This window comes from Amblyomma americanum, chromosome 2, assembly GCF_052857255.1.
Source record: "Amblyomma americanum isolate KBUSLIRL-KWMA chromosome 2, ASM5285725v1, whole genome shotgun sequence".
In the NCBI taxonomy this organism is placed as follows: domain Eukaryota; kingdom Metazoa; phylum Arthropoda; class Arachnida; order Ixodida; family Ixodidae; genus Amblyomma; species Amblyomma americanum.
Genome location: NC_135498.1, coordinates 146,377,599 through 146,390,025, shown reverse-complemented (window position 1 = coordinate 146,390,025; position 12,427 = coordinate 146,377,599). Strand labels below are relative to the sequence as shown.

General features: G+C 45.5%; 1 protein-coding gene and 1 non-coding gene across 4 annotated transcripts in view; both read right to left on the bottom strand.

The window, feature by feature from the left end:
- Positions 1–12,427, bottom strand: part of LOC144121873 (cytochrome P450 3A56-like) — a 64,009-nt gene that overhangs the window by 7,162 nt on the left and 44,420 nt on the right. For all 3 annotated transcript variants that reach the window (XM_077655293.1, XM_077655292.1, XM_077655294.1), the window contains exons 3-4: positions 4,385–4,574; positions 1,217–1,428 (exon numbers count right to left, since the gene is read on the bottom strand). In XM_077655293.1, the coding sequence (XP_077511419.1) occupies positions 1,217–1,428; positions 4,385–4,574 (402 nt within the window). The remainder of the gene's footprint in view (positions 1–1,216; positions 1,429–4,384; positions 4,575–12,427) is intronic.
- On the bottom strand, positions 7,592–7,665 carry TRNAL-CAA (transfer RNA leucine (anticodon CAA)). Its single transcript has one exon. It is a non-coding gene; the product is annotated as a tRNA-Leu (tRNA).

Here is a 12,427-nt window from a genome sequence, read left to right as displayed (position 1 = left end):
GTCTGTCTGTCTGTCTGTCTGTCTGTCTGTCTGTCTGTATTCCTCCAGAAACACCAAAAGCCAGATACAATGGCCAGAAGGAGGTGGTTTGCTGAGTGGTGGCGCTTGCAGGGCTGGCGGTGTATGGTTGAGCAGCATGCCTAGCGCTCGTAGCGAATCGCAGCTGGTAGGTGCAGCTTTCAAGACCGGACGTCCACCCACCGGAGGGCACCAACCATATTCCACGGACAATAGTTACACTAAAGCCCTGGGTGGGCTCCGTATAACGGCTCTTGCGGTGAAAGCGGCAGCGAAATCGAATTCTAAAACAGTGGAAAAGCCAGCCTCCCTCTACCCACCTCCAATAACCATCACCCTGCGGAAAACTCCTGCCGCACATGTAAAGCCTCGGCTTCAAGTTTTTAAAACATTCTGTAGAACAAAACGCATCAAAGTAGTTATGTGAAGGTGAATACAACTGCTTTCGCAGAATTGTATATCTCATCGTCCCGCAATTAATTCCTCTTTGACGGTGTTATATTAAGCTTCAATAAGAAACGAATGATTAACAGTGCCTAGAATGTGGCATTGCAGCTTTATAGCCACTAGCCCACAAAAGCACACCTCATCTGACCACTGGAATAAGTTTTGAAGCCAAAATATTCAGTACGCTAGGTAAAGCAGTCGTCGCGTAGGCTGCAGAATGACCTTCAACTACCTTCAGCCCAACCACTTTAGCCCTGTATGACCATATGTGGTAGAGTTATCGTGTCGAACCTTTGAACCATTAACTTTAGTTGACCTCTGACCTTTGCCATCTAACCTTGAATTGACCTCTGACCTTTGGCTTTGGGTGACCTTTGGGTTGACCTTCGACCTTAAGAACATCCGATGGGGTGATGTGAAGCCACGTGATGACATCCGATGGGGGTGTCGTAAGACCATAGCATACCACGTCATAGCCAAGTGGTCGTGTGGGTATATATAGAACTGCTTTCGCGAGCGTGTAGCGGAGCTGCCATAGACGAGCCTCAGACGCTTAGCAAGCGTCCTAGTTTTTTGCTGAATTCCACGGTTGGCCAAGTTAAGCCACTGCCATTTTTTTGTGTGTTTGAACGCGGTCATACGTGCAGTGTCACTGTCTTGTTCACTGCCGCTCTTTTTTTCATCCTAGAGCGATCTCCCTAGAAGAAAGTAACAAGAGGCAATCACGTTCAGGGAAAGCGTATAGCCTTACCTCCCAAGCAAGCACGGCTTTGGTGATGCAGTCCATCGTCAGCCCTTGTGCCATGGCTGAGATGTCTACGGGGCCAGGAATCACGCCGACCTTTTTGTCGAGAATATGCACTGTTGTATCAGTGCAATCCTCTATGATGCGCGATATCATTTTCATTTTAGCGCTTGAAAAGGTAGAGTTCAGAATGGTCCGCACCGCCTTCCATTCGTCACCTGCGTGCAATAATGAGCAAGGAGCTGCAATGCTGCAGTGCCGACTATTGCTGCATCAACTTTAGTCATGGGCGTTTTTGGTTGTACTGGTACGATTTATTCGCTAAAGGCGAGCAAAGAACAAACTACAAAGCGTTTAGCACATTTGCAAAATTAGATGCCCAGCTGTGTGATGGGTACTTTTCTCAGCATTTCAAAAGGGTACCTATTACTGATTTATTTTCTTTTGGCTGGGATGTTTTCCTTGTCAGTTTTATCTGAAACCTGGTTCTGTCAAGGATTTTCATGCGTATGTTAGTAGAATATTTAATTATGTAGGATTACTGCGTTGATAACGGGAAGATCATTAGAAATTACACCATAGTACTGTTCTCCGTGCATTTCCTGTTTATTGTCAGTAATTCATCAACACAATGAAACTGCAGCCTAAACTAAGGAAGGATGAATAACAAGGCCATACCGCCCATTGGGACCCTTCTCGGGAAAGAATTATATACGCACCATATAACACAATCATGGTATCTATAAAAGTACATATTATCTTCGGCTCGTGTTTCCGAAATTTGAAGCTGCCCAATGTAAGCATATTATTACTATACATTCTGTCGTAGAATTGGAAAGCGCTGCGAACATTCAGACTCATTTCCATTAGGTAACACTTAGAACTGCGCCTTTATCATTTAGTCAAAAGATGCATTTATTCTGATGAAAAGAAGCCATGAGGTTGATGACAAAGCTTCCATAATCCATGCAACTTTCACTTCATTGACACAGGGGGTCAGTTTACACGTGTAGATAGTGATGCATTCTTGATCCTGGGCAGCGCGTAAAAGTGAACATCGGTGGCTAAAAAAATGCTTCCCATGGTTCTATACTTCAGCCCCGACGAGCCCTGCACCTGCAGTGTCACTTCGGCATGTAATGATGTACTCCCATTCCATCCAGCACGGCGATGCTACGGGAAATGAGTTAAAAATTATTACCGACTCCCAGTCCGCGTGTCGCCTCTTTCTCTCTGGCAGACTTCCACACTCCGTCGCTCCCATTCTGACTACCCCACAAGTTCAAAATTCCACATGCAAGCACCAAATCACTTGGACTCCTGGGCACGAGGGGCTCGAGGGAAACGAGGCCGCGGACAGTCTAGCTCGAGGATATACTAACTGAGCGGCTAACGTCCCCGACCTCACCCCTATCCCCTCTACGTACGGCGAGCGCCTCCTCCTTCTCCGAACACAAAGACAAGTCTATCCCCCACCACACCGTAAGCTAACGGCGGCAGAGGCGAGGGAATGGCGACAACTGCAGACGAACACCTTTCCTAACCTACACAAGTACCACATCATCTTCCCCGACAGATATGACAGCATCTGCCCCTGGTGTGGCGGAATTCCAACAACATATCATGTAACATGGGGCTGCTCCGGTCCCAAGCCCCCCGAACTAGACAAACATCACTCCGAGGAACAGTGGGAGTCTGCCCTGCTCAGCACTGACTTGGCGACGCAGCGAAAGCTGTTATCCCAAGCAAGAGCAATTGCGGTGGATATTGGGGTCCTGAAATAAGGATTCCGCCCAAAATCTGTATTTTCGCCTCTCTATCCTACCTTTTTGGAATAAATGTCTTCTACTACTACTACTACTCCCATTCCATCTATTCGCAAAGAGATTCGAACAATTTACATCGTTTCGCGCTCATGGCCGCCTCCTACGCAAACAGAGTTAGCGGAGTGAAAGTGACTGAAATGAAGAAAATTATCACAGAAATACTACACAGAACTACCACCGACACTAGAGAATTCTGACATGCGAAGGGTTTTCGGAATGGGAAGGCAGAAGCCTAACAAAGCTTCTTGAAGGTCACAACTTCCAAACGGATTGAAGAAAAAAAAGCAACAAAGACAAAACACAGAACGCCACTTGCCCTAAACCTAGCAATATTTCTAGAATAATATTTAAGGCACCAGCACCAAAAATGATGCCAACTTTTAGAAGCCCGTTTACCGTCACTTATCACACTATACCTACCGGGTCTCTTTCATGTAATTTCGTCTACGCCAGCGTACAGAGGTTATGTTGCTGGCCAAAATACGGGAGAACAACCTGATCTCAAACCCTGCTGTGAGTGCGGCCACCTGTCTCCTTCTCCCGCCGTTGTCAGTTACCTTAGCCTGTTCCGATTGTCGATCAGAAATTAATTATAGCTATGCTTAATATATGAATATTTACTTTCGATGTTTTTTCTCAGCGAGTTACACATCTGATTGGGGCCCAATAATTCTGTTTCTTTGGATGTTGTGCTTTACTTTTCACACTGTGTCATTCCACAGTAATTTTTCTCCGGCCTGTTGAGTTGTTAGGATTCTTGTCATTAATTTTTTAGTTGTGTTGTTTTCCATACCTTTGTTTCTGTCACATACCTAGAAGGCATGCAAGTTAATAAAGCACTCTCGAAACAAATGCATGTACGGGCCGCACGTGTCACTCCTGTTCTTTGCATTTAGATTATTATGTGGCATTTATATAGCGCGCACTTTTTCAAACACCCGCCACGGCGGCTCAGTGGTTATAGTGCTCGGCCGCTGACACGAATGACGCGGGTTCGATGCCGGCCGCGGCGGCCTCATTTTGATGGCGGCGAATTACTAGAGGCCCGTCTACTGTGCGATCTCCTTTCACGTTAAAGAACCCCAGGTGGTCGAAATTATCCGGAGCCCTCCACTACGACTTCTCTGGGCCGTTAAATACCCCTTAAACCAACTTGTCCTAACGTATTTTTAATTCCTTTTTGTTGTCATCGCTCTGCAGCTAATTTATTCGCTAGCATCAGCTCAGCTGTCGTGTTCTTGGAGTTTCGCTCTTCAGGGGGCCGAATATGATAGCGCTTGGCCTCCAGGTAATGAGGATTCTAAACAGTCAGTTCACTCCAGTGTATCGAACCCAGCCGCGCGTGTACCTTTCAGTCCGAGCAAACTGCTTCTCAGCGGCTCCACGTTCATCACAAGAGGCACTCGGTCGCGGAACCTGTGCGCCTCCCTCACGAAGCACTGCTTGATGGCATCCAGGTCGGTGAGGATAACGCATGGTGCATCGCCACAGTAGAAGCCAACTAGCTTGCCGTATGTCCGGATCCATTTTTCTATTACCTGCAGAAAAACCGCGAACCATTTACGTGCCGTTCTAACACTCGATTAGCTCCAAGAATTCGTCATTCGATTAGCTGGAACTAGCTTTAAACTCTACATTTGCTCCGACTATTCGGGAGGCACAGTATATATTAAAGTCCATGAGAAGGCCTCCGCCCGGTGTCAGCTCCCTCCGCTTGTTCGACGCAAGGGCGAGAGGATCGGAAGCAGGAGCGTCGTCGCGAAGCTCCTTGTGCTTAGCACCAGGTCACGGGGTCGAATGCTGGACGCGCTGTTTTGATGCAGGAATACAATAAAGGCTACTTTTTCACCTCTGTCGTTCGCATATTTTAGTTCGTCTGTCCGTCCACACAATTAGAAACTTTATAAACATAAAACAACTGCTAAAATGTATAGACTTTATTGAGATCACAACCGAAGCCATTAAAGTGCAAAATCGGGGCTTCTAACCATTCGGCTATTATTTTTCATTAAGCATGGTATTCATTGCAGTGAAATGTGTTCACCATACATTAACTATTTAAAACGTCTTGGTAAGGCAGTATGAAATCTAGTTCAAAACAAGAAAAGTCCAGCTGAAAAAGAACTAGAACAAAAACAAGGCTGTGATCCAGGCACTTTCTGGAAAGTAAACATTGAATTGAATCAAATTCAATCTCCACCAAGGCATGTCACTTGGGTGCGAGGTCTGTCTGGGCATGCACCTCCATTAGATTGACAATAATTTTGCTGTAGTGAAATTTTGCTGATACAACAGATTTACAATGCCGGTCCCCGATTAAAATTTTCAAAAAAAAATAACAATGTCCAGGTGGTCATCAACATATTGCAGAGCACTTAGGTATTGCACACAATGCGCAGTACAATTAATTTGCGTTTTCAACGCCCATTGTGGACTACCACACACAAATACTGCGTCTTAAACCATGAAGCAGTCCTCAATTGCTTTTGGAGCATCACATAGGCGGCGCTTAGCAGAAGAAATAAAAACATTAAGTTTTTTCTAGCCATGCGAAAACCGACAATGGCTGTGCGTTTTTTATGAAAGAGAGTGTTTATACGCCGAGAGAGAGGCATTTTACCTATTCTTGAATGTACATCATATCCAGTTCAAAGTATACAGAGCGGTGCATGGGCTGAGCGAAGACCATAGAAATCCGATCTTTGCACAATTCTTTCCGTGACACTGAAAACAATAACTCAGCTAAAAACGAAGAGGCAACTACGCGTCATGGATTAACCTCCATAATTACGGGTGATCACCAATATCAGAAGACACAATAAGAGTAGGCAGAACATCAACTAAATTTACCTGCAATAATGCACGCATTGTCGGGTGGGAAGCGTCTATGTCACTCTGTCCCGTATAAACATGGACAATACCTGAGATGGACAATGCAAAACTAAATGAATGCATTAAGAGGCACAGAGGGAACTGTCATTAGCAATGTGGATAAGATAGATGAAGTAATCGAAAAGTTCTGCACAAATCCATCCACTAGTCAGTATAATCAGGACGTTGATGTAAGAGCTAGTAGCGCACAGCACTGGGACATCCCACCAGTAACGAAAGAGGAAGTAAAGAAAGCTTTAGGAGCAATGAAAAGGGAGAAAGCAGCTGTTGTGGATCAGGTAACAGCAGATTTGTTGAAGGACGTTGGGGAGATTGTGCTAGAAAAACTTGCCACCCTGTATACTCAATGCCTTTGACCTGACATTAAACGTCTTACGCCATTCGGAAGGAGGAAAACCTGAGACGCCGAGAACAGGCGAGGGCTCTGCGTAGACATGGCGCAGACGCTCTGTCACTGTTGTTGTTAAGTGACTGCTTGCTACTCACGTGAAGAAACCAGCGCCTCAAGGTTCGTTTAGTGACAATGCTGGCTTTGTATAAACGTCAACAATACATGGCATAGCAGGCTCAGATTCCTGTAATTTATGGCAATCCACGCGTAGCATGGATTAGACTGAAAACATTCAATTTATGTTTGTGCCAACTGTAACAGAGGAGCACTACCACAAAGCCAGGCGGCGATTCAGAGGGCAGTTAGGCATCCGTTGCCGCAATTGCAGACCCCATCCAAAGATGGACAGCAGAGGCGTGCTACACGGGAGACACGACATGCACACACGTGAAACAATTGAGGTGAGCAAAATATGCAAGAAAAACAACTCTCATCATCATCTCATAATCGTAGCAAGACCAAAGGCATGCCGACTTATGGGGGAGTGCTATCGGTCTTTCTTGGATATCAAGCGGTGTTAATAATATTACAGTTAGCACGATAGTGTATTTTCTGTTTTTCCCTTCTTTCGCGCTGGTTGAAATGAGTGAAGCACTAATAAAAAACTAGATGCTAGACTCGCCCTTAAGTGTTGTGCTTTCTCTTTTCCCCTTCTTCGTCTCTAATGGCGGTCGAAAATCACACGTGACTGACCTGAAAGATTTGATTTGGACTCCAGCAAGCCACGGCCACAATGCACAGTTTCATGGTGCAACTTTAAAAAGATAATTATTTTTAAAACATCTGAAAGACCAAAACTTAGACCTCTCCTAATGAGTGTCAGGTATAGACTCTGCTGTGGAGCGTATTCTTTATAGGGCATGCTGCTGGTTATATATATATATATATATATATATATATATATATATATATATATATATATATATATATATATATATATATATATATATATATATATATATATATAAAGGGAGCCAACAGTCACCGAAGCCAAGGTGCATAGGGGAACGTTATCATTTTTTTAATGTGTTGTGCTTATCAGTGGGATAATATTACTTAGATTAATAATTCGCTTAAACAAATTTACTTATAAAGCAGCAGAAAAAACCATGCCGCCGGTGGGATCCGAACCCCCGAATATATATATATTGAGGAAGCCAACAGTCACCGAATCCAAGGTGCATAGGGGAATGTTTCTAATTTTTTTAATATCTAGTGCCAATCAATTAGTTTTAAAGAAAATTACTTATCAAGCAGCAGAAGAAACAACCATGCCGCCGGTGGGATCCGAACCCACGACCTCCGAATATTGCGTCCGGTGCTCTTACCAACTGAGCTACGGCGACGGCTGTTCAATCTGCTGCTTTCGTGGGTATTTATGTTTAGCGTGTAAGCGAACCTTGAGAGTGTTCACCAGCGCCACCCTCGTCCATAGCGGTGGACGCAGCACGTCCTGTAATACCGCAAGTGTGACGTAGAACATCATCCAACGGCGAAGGCGGAAACTGTGCGAGAGCCCTCTTAAGCAACCTGTGGCATCAAGACTGTCAGAACCGAGACCCGCGTTAAGCTATTAGCAGACAAGGCAAATGAAGTGAGGGGCTCGTTTGACAAACATATTAAGGAAGGCAACAGTCACCGAAACCAAGGTGCATAGGGGAATGTTTCTTTTTTTTTAATATCAAGTGCCACTCAATTAGTTTTAAAGAATATATATATATATGAAGGGAGCCAACAGTCGCCGAAACCAAGGGGCATAGGGGAATGTTTAAATTTTTTTTAATCTGTAGTGCTGATCAGTTAGATAATAATACTTCGATTAATCTATCACTTAAAGGAAATTACTTATATAGCAGCATAAAAAAACAACCATACCGCTCTGCCAACTGAGCTACGGCGACGGTATATATATATATATATATATATATATATATATATATATATATATATATATATATATATATATATATATATATATATATATATATATATATATATATATATATATATATATATATATATATATATATATACCAAAAGTGATTTCTGGCAGCTGATTTGGTCAATATAATATAAAATCACCAAAAATTGAATAAACATAACAGGATTTAATTCACGACGTTTCGGCTGGAGGACCAGCCGAAACGTCGTGAATTAAATCCTGTTATGTTTCTTCAATTTTTGGTGATTTTATACATATATATATATATATATATATATATATATATATATATATATATATATATATATATATATATATATATATATATATATATATATATCGAAGTATACGCTTCATTTATAACGAAACGTTTTTATTTGACTCGACCTTTCGATCGGAGGACCGATCTTTTCAAAAGATACTTCGATGTATATTATTTTAAGCAGGCAAGTAAATCATGTTTTCACAGCTATATATATATATATATATATATATATATATATGTGTGTGTGTGTGTGTGTGTGTGTATAAGGTGTAAACAAGGTCCACCATTCTTGCGCTGCAGATGGTGAATGCGTTTTCAGACGTACAAACATGTTAGCAGCTAATATGTCGAATAGGGCTCGTTAGCACAACTTATCATGGCGACTGAAACTTAAGAGAACAGGAAAAGGGACTGAAGGACGCATCGAGCACTCGTGGTTTTCTACTGTTCCGCCCTTGATCCTGCTGTCTCCTGGGGTGGGCTGCCGAGTGCAGCGACTGAGGCGGCAAGCTCATCGAGACGGGCCTCAAGGCGCGAAATCGCCGGGTCTGTAGGTGGCAAAACAGCAGTGACGGACGGGGAGGTCGCCGCATGAACGTTATCGGTGAGCTCAGCCAGGCGGTCGAGGGTGACGTCACTGGCCGCCGCAAGGACGAGGCGGACGGGCTGGGGAAGGCGTTGGAGGACAAGCTCTCGAAGCAACGCCGAGTGCTTGGGGATATCGCGCTCCCCGAGAAGCTGTCCCATCCGGCGCAGAAACTGGGAAGGGCGCCGGTCGCCGAGGTCTTCCTCGGTAAGGAGCTGCTATAGGCGGGTGCGTTCCGACGGCACAAATCTCTCCAGCACCTTGGTTGTCAGGTTCTCATATGGTGTAGCGCCCATGGGAGCAGAGAGAACGTCGGAGAGCTCGCCGGCAACATCAGGAGGAAGGCTCGAGGTGACATGGTAGTAGCGCGTTGTCTCCGAGCTGATGCGGAAAAGGCAAAATTGTGCCTCGATCTGGTGTAACCAAACTTGCGGATTCTGGGGCCAGAAAGGTGGGAGGCGAACCTGCAGTGACGTGACGTCCTGCGGACGTGAGTCCTGTTCCATGGATGCTGCGCTATCGGCCATTGCTCGTCCTAGGTCAGCAGTTGTCGGCTTAACGTCCCAGGAGCGAAGGAACAAGACCGCTGCTGCGAACGGACAACAAAACAGAACTGCGAGCCGTGGCTGCACGAGCCACGGCCAGGTGGCGTCTTTATTTCCTTCGCCGGGTGGCGCGCGTTATCCGGGTTCCCGGCGCCACCCAAGAGAGGGCGCTACAAGGGTGACGGTGTGGATTCCAAGAGAAGGCAAGCGTAGCAGCGAGCGGCAGAAGGTTAGGAGGGCGGATGAGAGTAGGAAATTTGCAGGCATTGGGTGGGCCCGGCTGGCAAAGCACAGGGTTAATTGGAGAGACATGGCAGAGGCCTTTGCTCTGCAGTGGTTGTAGTCAGGCTCTTGATGACGATGCGTGAAATGGTCAAGGTGATCAGAGAGGGGACTCTACTTAGTGGCCTGACAGGCAGATGCTTCTCATTCCGGGGGAAAATATAATCAAAAGCAACATCCGCAGGAGACGTTGCATAACCAACTCTACATACAACATTGATATCTACACCAATGTTTGATAAAAGGTTCTGAGTAAAACAACTTGAGGGAGGCGGAACCTTGGCCAGGGATGAGTGAGAAAGTGGGCCGGCCGCGGTGGGAGACAAAAATAGGTGTAGCGACACCAGGAGCAGGCTCAACTGCCCGCAAAAGAGTTCTGACAGCTAAAAGGTCGAAACGGGAGGTAATGTCGAGAATACGAGCCTCCAGGTACAGAACTGCAGTGGAAACAGATTAAGGGAGGCCTAGGCAGAGGCGCAGTGCGCGCCTTTCTAACAGCAGCAACCGATGAATCATATATTTAGGGAAGCCATAAAAGAGTATGGAGCCAAATTCCAAAATCAGTCTGACATAGGCTTTGAAAAGAAGTTGAAGGGTGTCCCGGCGCATGCCAATTTTCTATGAGTTATTCGTGGTAACTTGCGTAGTGCTCGGTCACCTTTCTGAACGTTAGCCTTGATGTGGAGCTGCAAATCCATACTGCCGTCATAAATAACGTCGAGACACCTCAAACATTCCACCTGCGGCATGTTGTCCGAGGGATAGTGGCATGATATATAAAGGCCGTGCATGTGCCTAGCGTGAGCGCCGTCTCCCGCGGCAGTGCTCACTCGTCGCTGTCTTCTATGCAGCACTAATCCGGAGGTTCCGACCCGAGCAAAACCGCATGTTGCGTGTCAGTTAAAAAAAACAAAAAAATGAATCAATCATCTCGTTTGTGCCTCAGTGCCGTCATTCATGCATGGGGAATGAGTAGAAATTCTCTTTGCCAAAAAAAAAAAAAATTCCCGTGCTTTCGCACTAAATCGAATGCTGAAAACATCCTTTGCCATTTTTACCGAGTGACGCATTTTGCTTCTCCATGCTGTAAAAGTTGAAAGGTATAAGGTTGTTGCCAGCTGATGTTTAAAAGAACAACAAGCACTTTCGCGTTATTTCATGACACTGTTTTCACGGCAATTTGCATTTTTACTTCATAACCGTTATTGTAAAGTTCAGCGATATCTTCGTATTAATGTTCCGAACGAAATGAGCACAGGATTCTTGCACCTGGACTGAACATCAGCTTGGGCATTAACGCGCGTTCTGCGCAATGAACTGCGGAGCTGTATTAACGCGAGAGCGTTAACGACTCCGTTACTGAGAACATCCGGCGTCAGCGTTGTCGGATTTCGGAGCGAAATATAGGGGGGCGAAGTGTGGCCCATGTGGCCACCCGCTGAAGAAGAAACCTGGGTGGGCCAACTATGTCCCGCGACCTTGTGGCATCATCACAACCCGCTCACCGGAGTGCGAGCAAAATGACCACCGTGGCAGGTGGCTGTTAAACCAATGACTGATCGCGAGAGGTGGCTCGGGGAGAGCAAGTTGGGTCGCAGAAGCCGCACGGGTGGCAGTGCCTGCCATCGCAGGGCAATTGCACATCGCTTATGCGCTGCACCATTCTGGAAGGATTGGACCCCCAGGGAATTATGAATGCAACGTTGAGAATGAACGATTCCACATATACGGGCATTAACTCGTTAATGATATCACGTCATATCCTTAGAGAGGATCTTAAGTGTTTGAAATGTTTCTGCAGGTATAGGAGGGGGGGGGGGAAGATTCGTGTTTAGTGGCTTGTTGCATTCATCGCCGTCGTAGCTTCGGCACGCATGGCAGCCGCTGTCACACGTCTACACTGCTGTCTTCCTTTTTTACCTTGCCGTGGTTTACCTGAGAGTGGCAGTAATAGCAGCCGAGTTGGTTCCTGCCAGCCTCCTCGCTCGGTGATAAGAGACCATTGCTCTAAGAAGAGCTGTTCTCTGCGTTCGTACGCCAGTAATACAGGCCATATTACAATCGGTCTACTAATTGGCTGCTAGCTTGAACGCGACACGCAGTCAAATATGCTAGAGTCGAAATGGCATTGCAGTTGCAAATGAGACCTCCCGCTAATTATGGGCCGCATGAGCCCGACTTTATTTCGGGCTTGTTTTAGTAGAACCCCGTGTTAGGGCTTCACTGCAAATAAAGCAGTCACAATGTTCCTCCAATCCCTTCAAGCATTTTCTTGCAGGTTGAGTCATATTTTACCCCGTCCTACTAAATGAGAAGGGAACTGTTACCCGTGTGCCTGCAGAGTTGCTCGCATAATATCAATAACTGCTACACAGCAACTGTCATATGATTCAATTAAATCGCTGTGCACTTTATCGTGTGAAACAAATTGGACGCGCTTGCGTAAACCACCTAATTAATTCTTACAACTGAGCCATGTAATCAGATA